Raw genomic sequence first — 16,890 nt, forward strand, 5'->3', positions numbered from 1 at the left:
CCCCCCAAAACCCTGCTGCCAATCCCCCCAAAATCCGGCCGTGAAGCCCCCCGAAATCCTCCTGTGAACTCCCCCAAAATTCGGCTGCCAACCTCCCCCCCCAAACCCCCCTGCGGACCCCCCAAATCTCCCTGATTTTACCCCCCCAAACCCTTTCGGGGCCGCAGCGGGTGAGAAAATCCCGGGAATTTCTCCAAATCCCAGAGGGGAGACCCCCCCCCACCCTTGGGGTCACCCCTGTCCCCCCCAGGAATCAGCCCCGGGACCCCCCGCTGATTTAAGGGTCCCACCAAAGACGGGGGACCCCTCCCGGTGGGGACCCCTCCCCAAATTCCCGCGAAGCCGCAGCGCAGCCTCCTCTTCCTCACGGTTTATTCTTTGCACGGGGCAAAAACCCCTCGGGGTGGGGGGGGGACGGGGACGGTGGCAGTGACAGGAGGGTGGGGAGGGGGCGGTGGCAGTGACAGGAGGGTGGGGAGGGGGCGGTGGCAGTGACAGGAGGGTGGGGAACCCCGATTTCCTGGGCTGGGGGCTGCAGCGGGAACCGTCCCCCCCCCGCGTGTCCCCAACGCCACCACAGGACAGGGAAATGGGGGAAATCTCATGGAAAACGGGGGGATTCTTATGGACAACGGGGGTTCCCATGGAAAATGGGGGGGTCCTATGGAAAATTGGGGGTCCCAGGAAAACGGGGGGGTCCCCGCCGCCCCCTCTCCCGAGGGGACACCCCCCTGTGTCCCCCCCAGTGTCACTCGCGGCCCCGGCTCGGGGCAGGGAAGGGCCGAGCCCCCCCCCGGAGCTGCCCGCGGGGGTCCCCACGGGGGTCCCCGCGGGGTGGGGGTCCCCTCAGGGCCGCGGGGGCTCCTTGCGCTGCCGGGAGCGGCGGAAGCGGCCCTGGATGGCCAGAGCCGCGCGCTCCGTCTCGGGCGCGCTCAGGTCGATGTCGATCTCCTCCTCCTCCTCCTCTTCCTCCTTCTTGGGGTCAGCCTTGGCTGCCGGGGGGGGGGGGACACGGCACGGGGACACGCTTGGGGACAGCCGGATTCATCGCGGGGACACCCAGGGGGACACCCAGGGGGACACCCTGCCACCCCCGGGGACAAGGGACAGGCTGGCACCCCTGGATTGATCATGGGGACACTCAGGGGGACACCCTGCCACCCCCTTGGGGACAAGGGACAGCCCGGCACCCCCGGGGGACACGGGACACCACGACCCCTCCCAGGGGGACACCGCGACACCTCCGAGGTGACAGGGGAAGGACGGAGCAGGTCCCCAAACGCACCCAGGTGCCACCCCCGGCAAGGACGGGGACAATGGGGGGACCCTGGGGACAGCGGGGGTCCTCACCTTGCTGCTGCCCACCGGGGGCCTCCGCCGCGGAGGGGGGGGCACGGGGGCTGCGCTGCGGAGAGAGGGGACCCGGGGGGTGACACAGGGGCTCCGCTGTCCCCAGGGCCCCCCCCATTGTCCCCAAGGCCCCCCCACTGCCCCCGGGCCCCCCCCCCCACTGTCCCCGGGGGTCCCCACAACCTCCAGCCAGCGTGGGGCTCATGGGGGCTGCGCTGAGAAGAGAGGAGAGCCCGGAGGGGACAGGGGAGGTGACACCGGTGGTCCGCTGTCCCCAAACTGTCCCCGCGGTCCCTGCAGCCCCCCCGCCCCTCCCCGGTGCTGAAAGCCACGGGACAAGGGGCAGACCCCGCTTCCCGGTGTGTTCCGGTGCCCCCGCGCCCCGCGGTGTCCCGGGTGTCCCCGCTGTCCCCGCTGTCCCCGCTGTCCCCACCTCGCTCATCCCGCCCGCTGTCGCCGCTGCCGAGTGCGGGACCGGCGCTGCCGCCGCTTTTATAGGGGCGGGGTTTGAGTGACAGCAGCGAGCAGCCAATGGGAAGCGGGGGCGTGTCCGGCGAGGGACATGCCCACAAGCGTGGCTTCAACCTCCCCCCCCACCCCAGCTCCGGGAGCGACGAACACTGGGGGACATTGGGGACATTGGGGACACTGGGGACACTGGGGGACATTGGGGACAATGGGGGACACTGGGGACACTGGGGACACTGGGGACATTGGGGACATTGGGGACACTGGGGACATTGGGGACAATGGGGGACACTGGGGACACTGGGGACACTGGGGACACTGGGGACATTGGGGACATTGGGGACACTGGGGACATTGGGGACACTGGGGGACATTGGGGACATTGGGGACACTGGGGACATTGGGGACATTGGGGACATTGGGGACAATGGGGGACACTGGGGACACTGGGGACATTGGGGACATTGGGGACACTGGGGAAGACACGGGGGGACATTGGGGGCACTGGGGACACGGGGATATGGGGGACTTTAGGGACACGGGGAGACACTGGGGACATGGGGGGACATTGGGGACTTTGGGGACCGGGGAGACATTGGGGACATTTGGGGGTATTGGGGACTTTGGGGACATGGGGGACACTGGGGACATTGGATACATTGGGGACATGTAAGACACGGGAGGACAGGGGACAAGGGGGACACGAGGGACACGGGGGAGTGTGGGGGCACCGGGGAGTGACCGTGACCCCCCCGAGTGCCACCCTCCTGGTGGCGGTGACCCCTGGGGACAGGGCACAGGCGCTGCGCGGGGGTCCCGGGATGGCGACAGGGACCTTCCCGTGGGGACAGCGGTGGCAGGACGGCCACCACCGTGTCCCCTCTGGGCTCTGCTGCTGGCAGCGTGTGACACGCGGTGCCACCCTCAGCCCGCGGCTGTGACACCCCGGCTGTCCCCTCTGTCCCCGTGTCCCTCTGTGGCCGCACCTGTGCTCCGCTGTCCCCGCCCCAGGTGCCACCCCAGGTGCCACCCGTCCCCTGTGTCCCCTCCGCCCCGCGCTCTGTCGCAGCCCCAAGTTCAAGGTTCAAACTCCACGCGGCCGCTCCTGGGAGCGCCGGCGACACGCGGGGACACGGGCAGGGGACACGCGGGGAATGGAGGGGACACACGGAGACCGCCGGCGACACGCGGGGACCGCCGGGGACACGCGGGGACCCGAGGTCCCCTCGCTGCGTGGGGACAGTTCTCTGTCACCGGCGGCACCGGGGGACACCGGCTCAGGTACGGCAGCCGCGGGGACCCGCGGGGACCGCAGGGGACAGGAGGGGACAGGAGGGGACACACGGGGACACTCGGGGACACTCGGGAACACTCAGGGACAGGAGGGGACACACGGGGATCGGAGGGGACACTCAGGGACAGGAGGGGAACATTCGGGGGCTGGCGGGACACGCGGGGAGCAGCGGGGACATTCCGGGACCAGCGGGGTCACTTTGTCCCCGTCGGGGACACGCGGGGACAGGAGGGGACCGACAGGGACTGGCGGGGACACGCGGGTGGTGGCACCACGGGACAGGGTGGCACCGCGGCCTCGAGGGGACGGCAGCGGTGGCGCTGGCGGCTGTGTGTCACCCCCGCTGTCGCCGTGTCCCCAGGCGTGTCCCTGCCGAGCCCCCCGGGCACGGAGCGCGGCCCCCGGGACCCCCCTGGGGACACGGAGCCCGACGGGGACAAAGTGTGCGCCGTGTGCGGGGACAGGGCCAACGGGTACCACTTCCACGTCATGAGCTGCGAGGGCTGCAAGGGCTTCTTCAGGTGGGGACAGCGCGGGGACAGCGCGGGGACAGCTGAGGACAAGGCGGGATGGCATAGGACAAGGGGACAGGGCAAGGGGACAAGATGGCATGCGGGGACAGGATGGGACAGGAGGGACTGGGGTGCGAGGGGAGGGGGTGACGCAGGACGGGGACAGCGTGCGACAAGACGGGACAGCCGCTGGCACCAACATGGGACACGCGGTGGCAGTGGCAGTATCCGTGTCCCCAGCCCGCGGTGGCAGTGCCAGTGCCCCTGTCCCCAGCCCGCGGTGGCACTGCCCCTGTCCCCGTGTCCCCGCAGGCGCTCCATCATCAAAGGTGTCCGCTTCACGTGTCCCCTGGCGCGGCGCTGCCCTGTCACCAAGGCCAAGCGGCGACAGTGCCAGGCGTGTCGCCTCCAGAAGTGCCTCGACGTGGGCATGAGGAGGGACAGTGAGTGACACGGGGGACACGGGGGGACACGGGGCACAGCAGAGGGGGAGGACCCGCAGGGGACACGGGGGACGTGGCTGGGAGGGCACGGGGGACACAGGGGACATGGCACGGGGACAGCGGGGACAGGGGACACGGGGGAGCTGGGCGGGGTGAAGGGGACACGCAGGGGACACGGGACAGGGAGAAGCGGCCTGGGCGGGATGGCAGGGGAGGGGACACAGGTGGCAGCAGGGAGTGTGGCACAGAGGGGACAGCGGGGACCCGCTGCGGTGTCCCCGATCGCTGTCCCCGCTGTGCCCGGTGGCGGCGGTGGCAGCGGTGACACGGGGACTCGGGGTGGCAGTGATCATGTCGGAGGAGGCGCTGCGGCGGCGGCGGGAGCTGCGGGGACAGCGGGGCCAGCCCGGGGGACAGCGGGGCCAGCCCGGGGGACAGCGGGGACACGAGGGGCTGACGGCCGAGCAGCAGGAGCTGATCGCGCTCCTCATCGGCGCCCACCAGCGCACCTTCGACTCCAGCTTCTCGCAGTTCATGCGCTGCTGGGTGAGCTGGGGACACGCCTGTCCCCGACGGCGACACCCCTGTCCCCAACGGGGTCACCCCTGTCCCCAGCGGGGTCACCCCTGTCCCTGCGGCTGCCCCCGCTGTCCCCACGGGTGACCCACTGTCCCCACGGGGGTCCCAGCCGTGCCCATGGGCGCCCTGGGCACCCCGGGGGTGTCCTGGCTGTCCCCACAGATGGCCTGGCTGTCCCCACAGATGGCCTGGCTGTCCCCAAAGGTGACCCAGCCAACCTCCCTGGTGTCCTGAGTGTCCCCACGAGTGACCCGGATGGCCCCATGGGTGGCCTGAGTGTCCCCAGGGGTGCCTCGGTTGTCCCCTTGAGTGACCCAGCCCGTCCCCCCGGGGACACGATTGATCCTATGGGTGCCCCAGCTGTCCCCAAAGATGTCCTGACTGTCCCCACGTGTTCCCAGACTGTCCCCAAAGATGTCCTGACTGTCCTCAAAGATGTCCTGGCTATCCCACAATGCCCCAACTGTCCCCAAAGATGCCCTGGCTGTCCCCAAAGATATCTAGACTGTCCCCAAAATTGTCCTGACTGTCCCCACGCGTTCCCAGACTGTCCCCAAAGATGTCCAGACTGTCCCCAGAGATGTCCAGACTGTCCCCAAAGATGCCCTGGCTGTCCCTACGATGCCCCAACTGTCCCCAAAAATGTTTCGACTGTCCCCAAAGATATCCTGGCTGTCCCCGCGTGTACCCAGACTGTCCCCAAAGATGTCCAGACTGTCCCCCAGACTGTCCCTTGCTGTCCCCACGTGTCCCCAGTCCGTCCCCACGATCCCCCGCCCGCCCCCAGAGCCACCCCGCGTGTCCCCAGCCGTGTCCCCTCGCTGTCCCCAGCCCGCCGTGCGCCTGCTGGTGCCCAGCCCGCCTGGCGCGGGTGTCGCCGCGGGGGTGTCGCTGTCGCTGTCGCCGTGCGAGGAGGCGCTGCCGGACGTGCTGACGCTGCTGCCGCAGTTCGCGGACCTGAGCACGTTCATGATCCAGCAGGTGATCAAATTCGCCAAGGAGATCCCGGTGTTCAGGTGCGCGGGGCGGGGACGCGGCGGGGCGGCCTCGGTGCCACCCCCCTGACGTGTCGCCGTGTCGCCGTGTCGCCGTGTCCCCTCCCGGCAGGAGCTTGCCGCTGGAGGCGCAGATCTCGCTGCTGAAAGGAGCCACGCTGGGCATCTGCGAGATCCGCTACAACACCGTCTTCAACCCCGCCACCAAGGCCTGGGAGTGCGGCCAGCGCTGCTACACCATCCACGACGGGGCCCTGGGTACCGCGGGGACACTGGGGGGACACCGGGGACACGTGCCGAGGGGGCTGGGCAGGCGGGATCCGGGGACAGCAGGGGGACAGGGTGAAGGGCGGGGCTCGGTGGTGTCACAGCGACCCCCGGGGTGGGGACATTGGCTGGGCACGGAGGGACCTGGGGGACAGCAGCTGGACGTGTCCCCAGGTGTGACCCAGGTGTCCCCAGGTGTCCCCAGGTGTGACCCAGATGTGCCCAGGCGCACCCCAGGTGTGCCCAGGTGTGACTCAGGTGTGCCCCAGGTGTCCCCAGGTGTGACCCAGATGTGCCCAGGTGCACCCCAGATGTGCCCAGGTGCACCCCAGATGTGCCCAGGTGTCCCCAGATGTGCCCAGGTGTGACTCAGGTGTCCCCAGGTGTGTCCAGGTGTCCCCAGGTGTGACTCAGGTGTCCCCAGGTGTCCCTGGGTCAGGGCCAGCGTGGCAGGCAGGGATTGTCACCTCGAGCCTGTGTCCAGCTGTGGTCACTCGGGTTAGGACGGACCTTGAGGGGCTGGGGAAGGGTCTGGAAAGTCCTGAGGGGGCTGGGGGGGCTCAGCCTGGAGGAAAAGGGGATCCAGGGGGATTTGGGATCTGCCAGGGGGATTTGGGATCTGACCCCAGGGAATGGGGCAGGACAAGGGGACAGAGCCTCGAGCTGTGCCAGGGAGGCTCAGGGTGGGAAATTTGGGGAAATTCCTCTTGGAAAAGAGGAAAGATCTTGGCAGGGCTGCCCAGGGAGGTTGGGAGTGAGTCAGGGGAGACTCAGGGTGGGAAATTTGGGGAAATTCTTTCCAGAAAAGGGAAAAGATCTTGGAAGGGGCTGCCCAGGGAGGCTCAGGGTGAAAATTTGGGGAAATTCTTTCCAGAAAATGGAAAAGATCTTGGAAAGGGCTGCCCCAGGACGCTCAGGGCGGAAATTTGGGGAAATTCCTCCTGGAAAAGGGAGAAGGCCCTGGAAGGGCTGCCCAGGGCAGAAATTTGGGGAAATCCCTCCTGGAAAAGGGAGAAAGCCCTGGAAGCGCTGCTTGGGGAGGCTCAGGGCGGAAATTTGGGGAAATTCCTCCTGAAAAAGGGAGAACGCCCTGGAAGCGCTGCCCGGGGAGGCTCGGAGCTGCCACCCCGGAGCTGTCCGAGCTGGTGGCACTTGGTGACACAGCAGGGACCGACCCAAAGGTGCTTCTCCCCCCCTGACCCGGGTTTTGGGGTCCCCCAGCGGGATTCCAGCAGGTGTACCTGGAGCCTCTGCTCAAGTTCCACGAGAGCCTGCGGCGCCTGCGGCTGCACGAGGCCGAGTACGCCCTGCTGCAGGCCATGCTGCTCTTCTCGCCAGGTGAGCCGCCCCGGGGGGGGGACACGGGGACACGCCGCCGTCCCCGGGGCCCCGCTGAGGTCACCCCACGCCCCCCCAGACCACGCCGGCATCGCCCAGCGCGACGTCATCGACCAGTTCCAGGAGCAGGTGGCGCTGACCCTGCAGAGCTACATCGAGCACCAGCACCCCCCCCCCGAGGGCAGGTGAGCGCCAGCACGGGGTGCCAGCGTCCCCGGAGGGACAGGGACGGCCACCACGGCCGGCTGGATGTCCCCCCGTGTGTCCCCGAGGTTCCTGTACGCCAAGCTGCTGCTGCTGCTGACGGAGCTGCAGACGCTGATGGTGGAGAACATGCGGCAGATCCTGCACATCCAGGACCTGTCGGCCATGACGCCGCTGCTCTCCGAGATCATCAGCTGAGCGCGGCCCCCCGTGCCACCCCCCGGTCCCCAAGTGTCACCCCCGGCCGCCACCGGGCACAGAGTAAAGCTCCTTTATTTATCCGGGCTCCCGGGTGTGTCACCGCAGGGAAACTGAGGCACGGCCGCCGCGGCGCTGGGGACAACGGGGACCCCCAGTGGCAGCGGCCACCCCCAGGAGGTGGCACTGGGCACAACGGGGACCCCCGTCCCCCCCGTGGCGGTGTCACTCGCTGTCCCCAGCCCGCCGTGTCCCCGCGGGTCCCTGTGGCACCTGCATGGCCCGGCCTGGCGGCTCCCTGAGCAGGACGGTGCCACTCGCCCGCTGTCCCTGCTGTCCTGTCCCTGCTGGCACATCCCCTCTGTCCTGTCTCCGCTGTCCCTTCTCTCCTGTCCCTGCTGTCCTGTCCCCTCTGTCCTGTCCCCGCTGTCCTGTCCCTGCTGTCCCGTCCTGTCCCTGCTGTCCTGTCCCTGCTGTCCTCTGTCCTGTCCTGTCCCTGCTGTCCCCTGTCCTGTCCCTGTTGTCCTGTCCCTGCTGTCCTCTGTCCTGTCCTGTCCCTGCTGTCCCGTCCTGTCCCCTGTCCTGTCCTTGCTGTCCTGTTCCCTCTCTCCTGTCCCCTGTCCTGTCCCTGCTGTCCCCTGTCCTGTCCCTGCTGTCCTGTCCCTGCTGTCCTGTCCCCTGTCCTGTCCCCTCTGTCCTGTCCCTGCTGTCCCCTGTCCTGTCCTGTCTCTGCTGTCCTGTTCCCTCTCTCCTGTCCCCTGTCCTGTCCCCTGTCCTGTCCCCACTGTCCAGTCTCCCCTGTGCTGTCCCCTCTGTCCTGTCCCTGCTGTCCCCTGTGCTGTCCTGTCCCTGCTGTCCTGTTCCCTCTCTCCTGTCCCCTGTCCTGTCCCCTGTCCTGTCCCTGCTGTCCCCCGTCCCTCAGCCCACGGTGACGCTGAAGCCGCAGTGGAAGCGGCTCCTCCAGTGGTTCAGGAAGGCGCCCAGCGCCAGCGTCACGGGCAGGGGCGGCAGCTTCTTCTCCAAGACGCCCCCCACGCTCCAATTGCTGTCCAGGAGCCCTGCGGGGGGACAGCGGCGACAGCTGAGCGCCACCCGCAGGCGACAGCGGCGGCGGCAGCCGCGGGAGCCGCGCCCACCTCGGAAGACCACGTTGGCCCGCGGCAGGCTCAGCTGGTAGCCGAAGGCGAAGCTGCTCTCCTGCAGCCGCGTGTTGGCCTCCAGCTCCACCCCCACCTGCACCTGGGGGTGACAGAGCGGTCACGGCTCTGGGGACACCGCGGGGACACCCTGGGGACACCCTGGGGACACCCTGGGGACGGGGGGGACACGCACCTGCTCGTTGGCCCGGTGGTAGTAGCTGGCGTGGGCGCCGCCGTAGCCCACGTTGAGCGTCGTCACCCAGTGCGGGGCTGCAACAGAGACTGCGTCCCCAGGTGTCCCCAGGTGTCCCCAGGTGTCCCCAAGGCATCCCCCAGGTGTTCCCCAGGTGTTCCCAAGGCCTCCCCAGCTGTCCCTGAAATGTTCTCAAAGCATCTCCAGGTGTCCTCAGGTGTACCCCAGGTGTCTCTGAGATGTCCCTCAAGTGTCCCCAGGTGTCCCTGAGGTGTCCCTCAAGGCATTCTCAGGTGCCCCACAAGCATCCCCAGCTGTCCCCAGGCATCCCAAGCTGTCCCCAGGCATCTCCACGTGTCCCCCAGGTGTCCCCAAGACATTCCTGAGGCATCCCCCGGTGTCCCCAGGCATCCCCAGCTGTCCCTGGTGTCCCCAACTATCCCCAGCTGTTCCCAGCTGTCCCCGGTGTCCCCAGCTGTCCCCGGCATCCCCAGCTATCCCCAGCTGTCCCCCGCTGTCCCCGCTGTCCCCGGTGTCCCCGGGGTGCCGTACCCGAGTACTTCCCGGCCAGGGTGAGGATGGCTCCCTCCTCGCCGGGCCGCCGGTGGTACACCAGCTCCCCGCCCAGCACCAGGCGGGCGGTGACGCTCTGCAGGAAGTGTGCCACCACGATCACTGCGGGGACAGCGACAGCGCGGCCTCAGCGGCGGCGCCGGGCACAGCGGGGCCACCTCGGGGCCACCTCGGGCACAGCGGGGCCACCTCGGGGCCACCTCGGGCACAGCGGGGCCACCTCGGGCTCACCGGAGCCGCCCAGCAGGTCGGGGTTGCCCAGCGTGAGCGTGGCCGTGCAGTCCTCGCCGCGGTACTCGCCGTCGAACTGCCACGTCACGAACTTGGCCTGGTGGCGTCTGGGGACGGGGACAGCGGCGCTGGCAGCGGGGACACGCGGGGACAGGGCCGGCGTGGGGGTGGCACCCCCGGCTCACCTGGAACACGGCCTTGGCGCGCAGGCGCTCGCCCAGCAGCTGCACGGCCTGGGCGTTGAGGCTGCCACAGCTGTCCATGTCCCCGAGCAGCGTGGGGAACACCTGGGGACAGCACGTGTGGGACGGGGACAGGGACATGGGGACAACCTGGGGACAGCACGTGTGGGACGGGGACAGGGACACGGGGACACCTGGGGACACCTGGGGACAGCAGCGTGAGGGACGGGGACAGCTGGGGACACCTGGGGACACCTGGGGACAGGGGAACACCTGGGGACAGCAGCGTGAGGGATGGGGACACCTGGGGACAGGGGGAACACCTGGGGACAGCTGGGGACAGCACGTGTGGGACGGGGACACGGGGACACCTGGGGACACCTGGGGACACCTGGGGACAGCAGCGTGAGGGACGGGGACACCTGGGGACAGGGGGACATCTGGGGACACCTGGGGACAGGGGGAACACCTGGGGACAGCAGTGTGAGGGACGGGGACAGGGACAAGGGAACACCTGGGGACAGCGCACAGTGGGGACAGGGACAGCTGGGGATACTTGGGGACACCTGGGGACAGGGGAACACCTGGGGACAGCGTGGCATGGGACAGGGACATGGGGACACCTGGGGACAAGGGAACACCTGCCAACAGCAGGGACATGGGGACACCTGGGGACAGTGCAGAGTGGGGACAGGGACACCTGGGGACACCTGGGACAGCAGGGGGAGGGAGAGGGCGAGGGGAACTTGGGGAACACCTGGGGACAGTGCAGCATGAGGACAGGGACACAGAGACAGGGGGACACGGGGACAGGGGGACACGGGGACAGCCACAGGGCCACCACCGCGTGTCCCCAGCTCCGGCCTGGGGCTGATGGCACGTGCCAGCACCAGCGGGCAGTGGCACCGTGGCCATGGTGAGGCCACCAAGGAGCCCAGGGCCAGCCGGGCCCACCCAGGGCCACCTGTGACCCCTGGGCCACTGACCACCCTGGGGCCACCAATGGCCCTGGGGCCACCTGGGACCACCCAGGGCCACCAATGACCCCGAGGCCACCAATGACCTGAGGCCACTGACCACCCTGAGGCCACCTGTGACCCCAAGGCCACTGACCACCCAGGGCCACCAGTGACCCCAAGGCCACCAATGACCCCAAGGCCACTGACCACCCAGGGCCACCAGAGACCCCAGGGCCACCAACGACCTAAGGCCACCAGCCACCCTGGGGCCACCCACCACCCCAAGGCCACCAGTCACCCCAAAGCCACCAGTGACCCCAAAGCCACCAGTGACCCCAAGGCCACCAGTGACCCCTGGGGTCACCCACCACCCCGAGGCCACCAACGACCCCAAGGCCACCAGCCACCCTGAGGCCACCTGTGACCCCAAGGCCACCAAAGGCCACCAATGACCCTGACCACCCCGAGGCCCCCCTCGTGTCCCAGACGGCCACCAGGCCCCGCTGGTGGCCTCGGGGTGACCACAGGCTGCAGAAGGGGTGCCAGGGGTGCCAGGGGCAGTGCCACCCGCCCGCGCGGTCACCTCGGCGCCCAGCTGGCGGTCCCCCAGGAAGGTGGCGTTGAAGCGGTAGCCGGAGGGGCCCAGCGTGCTCATGTGCACTGTGTGTGTCACCTGCGGGGACAGCGCCGTCACGGGACGGGGCACGGCCGCCCCCCGGGGCCCCCCCGGGCCCCCTGCCCGACCTGGAAGTGGCTGCTCAGGGTCTTGGTGACGATCAGCTTCACGCCCTCCATCTGCGGCGGGAACACCTCTGCGGGGACACGGCTGTGACACCCTGGGGACACGGCTGTGACACCCTGGGGACATGGCTGTGACACCCTGGGGACACGGCTGTGACACCCTGGGACATGGCTGTGACACCCTGGGACACGGCTGTGACACCCTGGGACACGGCTGTCACCCTGGGGACACGGCTGTGACACCCTGGGACACGGCTGTGACACCCTGGGGACACGGCTGTCACCCTGGGGACATGGCTGTGACACCCTGGGACACGGCTGTGACACCCTGGGACACGGCTGTGACACCCTGGGGACACGGCTGTCACCCTGGGGACACGGCTGTGACACCCTGGGACACGGCTGTGACACCCTGGGACACGGCTGGGACACCCTGGGACATGGCTGTGACACCCTGGGACACGGCTGTGACACCCTGGGGACACGGCTGTGACACCCTGGGACACGGCTGTCACCCTGGGGACACGGCTGTGACACCCTGGGACACGGCTGTGACACCCTGGGGACATGGCTGTGACACCCAGGCACACGGCTGTGACACCCTGGGGACATGGCTGTGACACCCTGGGACATGGCTGGCACCCTGGGGACACGGCTGTGACACCCTGGGACATGGCTGTGACACCCTGGGGCACGGCTGTGACACCCTGGGACACGGCTGTGACACCCTGGGACATGGCTGTGACACCCTGGGACACGGCTGGGACACCCTGGGGACATGGCTGTGACACCCTGGGACATGGCTGTGACACCCTGGGACACGGCTGTGACACCCTGGGACATGGCTGGCACCCTGGGACACGGCTGTGACACCCTGGGACACGGCTGTGACACCCTGGGACATGGCTGTGACACTCTGGGGACACGGCTGGCACCCTGGGACATGGCTGTGACACTCTGGGGCATGGCTGTGACACCCTGGGACACGGCTGTGACACCCTGGGACATGGCTGTGACACCCTGGGGCATGGCTGTGACACTCTGGGGCATGGCTGTGACACCCTGGGACATGGCTGGGACACCCTGGGACACGGCTGTGACACCCTGGGACATGGCTGTGACACCCTGGGGACATGGCTGTGACACCCTGGGACATGGCTGGCACCCTGGGACACGGCTGTGACACCCTGGGGACACGGCTGTGACACCCTGGGACACGGCTGTGACACCCTGGGACACGGCTGGCACCCCGGGGACACGGCTGTGACACCCTGGGGACACGGCTGTGACACCCTGGGGACACGGCTGGGACACCCTGGGGACACGGCTGTCACCCTGGGGACATGGCTGTGACACCCTGGGGACACGGCTGGCACCCTGGGGACACGGCTGGGACACCCTGGGACATGGCTGTGACACCCTGGGGACACGGCTGTGACACCCTGGGGACACGGCTGGCACCCCGGGGACACGGCTGTGACACCCTGGGGACACGGCTGGCACCCTGGGGACACGGCTGGGACACCCTGGGACATGGCTGTGACACCCTGGGGACACGGCTGTCACCCCAGGAATGGCTGTCACCCCCTAGGAACACGGCTGTCACCCCCAGACACGGCTGTCACCCCAGGAATGGCTGTCACCCCCAGGGACACGGCTGTCGCCCCCCCAGGTGACCCCCACAGCCCCGTTTGGGGACAGCACTGACACCCCCGGGCCAGCCCCCCAGGGGACACACCTGCCACCCGCGCTGTCCCCTCGTCACCGCTGTCCCCTGACCCCGGGGCTCCCGGTGACCCCTCAGGGTCCCTGTGTCCCCTCACAGCCCGCTGTCCCCCGCGCTCTCCCGCCGCCCCCGTTCCCCGCGGGCGCACCTTTGCAGAGCCGGTGCAGCTCATCGAAGCTGCCGGGGTTGCCGCGGGGCTCGGCCCGGCGCGGGGCCCGGCCCTCGGCGTTGCCCATGGCCCCTACGGGCCGCCGCCGGCCGCCGCCATCGCGGGCGGCGCCGCCCGGAGCGCCTTCACGGGGGGCGCCGCCGCCATCTTGGCCGCGGGCAACGCGCGCCGCCCATTGGCTGAGCGGGGAGGGCGGGGCCGCGCCGGAATGCGACCCCTCCGGACCCCCGGACCCGAGCGGAGGCGTTCCGCGGCGGACGCGTTCCGCGCCACCCTCCTGTCCCCAAAGCCCCGCGTGTCCCCAAGCCCCCGCTGTCCCCAAGCCCCCGCGTGTCCCCAAACCCCCGCGTGTCCCCAAACCCCCGCGTGTCCCCAAGCCCCCGCTGTCCCCAAACCCCCGCGTGTCCCCCTCGCGTCCTGTGACCTCCATGTCCCCCCGCGTGCCCTCCCCGCATCCCTGGGCTCCCCCCACCCCACACTCCCTCCTGTGCCCCCTCGCCGTGTCCCCTGTTGTCACCCCGCGTGTCCCCTGTTGTCACCCCGCGTGTCCCCTGTTGTCACCCCGCGTGTCCCCTGTCGTGTCCCGCCCCCCTCCCCATGGCTGCCCGTGTCCCAACGCCCCCTTGGTGTCCCCTCCCCGCACCTCTGGACCCCCCATGTCCCCTGCCCCCATCGCTGTCCCCGCCCCGTGTCCCCATCCCCCTCAGCCCACTGTCCCCTCCCCGCGCCACCTCTGCCGCCACCCCCTGCGCGTCCCCCGGACTGTCCCCACTGTCCCCACGGTGACCGGGGGGACTCTGACCTCTCGCGGCCAGCGCCACCGCCGCCCTTTGCCCGGGCTGTCCGCGCTGTCCCCCCGGGGCCGAGGGTCGGTGACACCGCGGGTGACACCGCGGGGCCCGGGCTGGGGACAGCGAGGGGACAGCGAGGGGACAGCGAGGGGACAGCGAGGGGACAGGGCCCCCCCGCGCTGCCCCTCGGCCCCGCCGTGTTTGCCCGGGGGGGGCGGGGCTGGGATAAAAACGGGGCCGGGGGAGGGGGGACCCCAAAACTGCGGCGGCACCCGGCAGGTGAGGGGACACGGGGACAGGGATGGGGACAGGGAGAAGGACAGGGATTGGGATTTGGGGACAGGGGACAGGGATGGGGAGAGGGACAGGGACGGGGGCAGGGATTGAGATTTGGGGACAGGGATTGAGATTTGGGGACAGGAACAGGGGACTAGGATTGGGATTGGGGACAGGGATTGGGGACATGGACACAGGATGGGGAAAGGGACAGGGGATGGAGATTGGGATTGGGGACAGGGGACAGGGGACAAGGATTGGGATTGAGGACAGGGATTGGAGCGTGGGGCAGAGATTGGGATTGGGGACAGGGATTGGGATTTGAGGACAGGGGACGGGGACAGGGGAAAAGGATTGGGATTGGGGACAGGGATTGGGATTTGAGGACAGGGGACGGGGACAGGGGAAAAGGATTGGGATTGGGGACAGGGATTTGGGTGTGGGGACGGGGGACAGGGATTGGGGACAGGGACGGGGATTGGGATTTGGGGACAGAGGATGGGGACAGGGGACAGGGACTGGGACTGGGGACAGGGATTGGGGTGTGGGGCAGGGATCGGGATTTGGGGCTGGGGGCGGTTTTGGGGTGGAATAAGGCGGGGGGGCAGAGCGTGGGGCTGGGGGGGGAACGGGGTTGGAAATTTCTGTGGGGCAGGAATGGGGTGGGATCCATGGGATGGGGCTGGAAGTCTCTGTGGGGTGGAAATCTTCATAGGACTGGAAGTTTTTATGGGGCTGGAAATCTTTGCGGGGCGGGAGTGGGATGGGATTGCTGGGATGGGATGGGATTGCTGGAAATTTCCATAGGGTTGGAAGTTTTTATGGGGCTGGAAGTTTCTGTGGGCCAGGAATGGGATGGGGCTGGAAGTTTCTACGGGGTTGGAAGTTTCCGTGGGGCTGGAAGTCTTTGTGGGGTTGGAATGGGGTGGGATGGGATGGGATCCATGGGATGGGATCCATGGGATGGGATGGGGCTGACAATTTCCACAGGGTTGGAAGTTTTTATGGGGCTGGAAGTTTCTGTGGGGCAAGAATGGGATGGGATGGGATGGGATGGGATGGGACGGGATGGGATGGGATGGGATCCATGGGGTGGGATGGGGCTGGAAGTTTCTGTGGGGCAGGAATAGGATGGGATCCATGGGATTGATGGGATCCATGGGATTGATGGGATGGGATTGCAGCAATCCATGGGATGGGATCCAACGGATGGGATCCATGGGATGGAATGGGATTGATGGGATGGGATGGGATCCATGGGGTGGGATCCATGGGGTGGGCTGGGCTGGGAGCCCCTGCGGGGACAGTGCCACCGTCCCCAGCCCGGTGTCCCGCAGCCATGAGGCTCCCGCTGGCCGCGCTGCTGCTCCTGCTCGCCGCCGGCCGCCTCGGGGCCGCGCTGCAGCGCGGGAGGCGGCGGAGGGCACGGAGGGCACGGGGGGCACGGGGGGCGCGGAGGATTTCCTGAGCCGGCAGCTGCAGAGCCTGAGCCGGCTGCTGAGCAGCGAGCTGCCCCCGCAGCTGCGGCCCGAGGAGCTGCGCGGCCAGGCCGAGTACGGGACCCCTGCCCACCCGGGACCCTTCCCCTCCCCTCCCTTCCCTCCCTCCTCGGGACCCCTCCCCACTCGTGACCCCTCCCCTCCTTTCCCGTGACCCCTCCCCTCCCCCGACCCCTCCCGACTCCTCCCCCCCTGGAACACCACCCGGGACCCCTCCCCTCCCCTCCCTCCCTTCTTGGGACCCCCCCCGGAACCCTCCCTTCCCTTCCCGAGACCCCTCCCCACTCGGGACCGCTCCCCTCTCTTCCTTAGACCCCTCCTCGGAACCCTCTCGGGACCCCTCCTCTCCTCGGGACCCCTCCCCGGGACCCCTCCCCGTGACCCCTCTCCTCTCCAGGACTCCTCCCGGGGACCCCTCCCCTACCCAAGACCCCTCCTCTCCCCGGGACCCTCCCAGACCCCCACCCCGGGCCCCCCTCCCCTCCCTAGACCCCTCCCCTCGACCCTCCCCAGGAGCTTTCCCCTCCTCGGGACCTCTCCCGGGACCCTCCCCAGCCCCGGTGCCCCCTCCCCAGCCCCCTCGGGAGCCCCCCCGAGCCCCCCGTGCCCCGTGTGCCCCGCAGGCTGTACCTGGAGCGGGCCAACAAGCAGCTGCAGCCGCTGGCCCGGGAGCTGCAGAGCAACGTGCTGGGGCTGTTCTCATCGCTGCTGCGGCTGGGCCGGGCCGAGGGCCAGGGGGAGACCCCCGACACCCCCTGAGACC

At 69.0% G+C, this 16,890-nt stretch overlaps 2 protein-coding genes and 1 long non-coding RNA gene across 4 annotated transcripts; 2 read left to right on the top strand and 1 right to left on the bottom strand.

Annotated features, from left to right (window-relative positions):
* The first annotated feature begins 1,553 nt into the window (after positions 1 to 1,553).
* Positions 1,554 to 8,434, top strand: NR1I3 (nuclear receptor subfamily 1 group I member 3). Its single transcript, XM_064401359.1, has 10 exons — positions 1,554 to 1,601; positions 1,651 to 1,816; positions 2,493 to 3,633; positions 3,937 to 4,067; positions 4,414 to 4,613; positions 5,478 to 5,662; positions 5,754 to 5,899; positions 7,130 to 7,246; positions 7,326 to 7,431; positions 7,519 to 8,434. Exons 1-10 carry the CDS (start codon positions 1,554 to 1,556, stop codon positions 7,646 to 7,648), a joined length of 2,370 nt encoding a protein of 789 aa, XP_064257429.1. The 3' UTR covers positions 7,649 to 8,434.
* On the bottom strand, positions 8,432 to 13,757 carry TOMM40L (translocase of outer mitochondrial membrane 40 like). Of its 2 annotated transcripts, XM_064401613.1 has the most exons (9): positions 13,541 to 13,757; positions 11,670 to 11,737; positions 11,509 to 11,598; positions 9,959 to 10,071; positions 9,785 to 9,891; positions 9,533 to 9,655; positions 8,981 to 9,057; positions 8,785 to 8,887; positions 8,432 to 8,706 (listed from the first exon to the last, which is right to left on the bottom strand). In XM_064401613.1, the coding sequence occupies exons 1-9, from the start codon at positions 13,626 to 13,628 to the stop codon at positions 8,567 to 8,569; spliced, it is 909 nt and encodes a 302-aa protein (XP_064257683.1). In that variant the 5' UTR covers positions 13,629 to 13,757; the 3' UTR covers positions 8,432 to 8,566. The 2 variants fall into 2 exon arrangements, with proteins under 2 accessions (XP_064257683.1, XP_064257682.1); XM_064401612.1 differs by lacking the exons at positions 8,785 to 8,887; positions 11,509 to 11,598; positions 11,670 to 11,737; positions 13,541 to 13,757 and adding an exon at positions 10,171 to 11,072 and having other exon boundaries at positions 9,785 to 10,071.
* A 444-nt stretch (positions 13,758 to 14,201) lies between these two features.
* Positions 14,202 to 16,890, top strand: LOC135288289 (uncharacterized). Its single transcript, XR_010351488.1, has 3 exons — positions 14,202 to 14,631; positions 15,966 to 16,181; positions 16,751 to 16,890. It is a non-coding gene; the product is annotated as an uncharacterized LOC135288289 (long non-coding RNA).

This window comes from Passer domesticus, chromosome 32 (assembly GCF_036417665.1).
Source record: "Passer domesticus isolate bPasDom1 chromosome 32, bPasDom1.hap1, whole genome shotgun sequence".
Lineage (NCBI taxonomy): Eukaryota > Metazoa > Chordata > Aves > Passeriformes > Passeridae > Passer > Passer domesticus.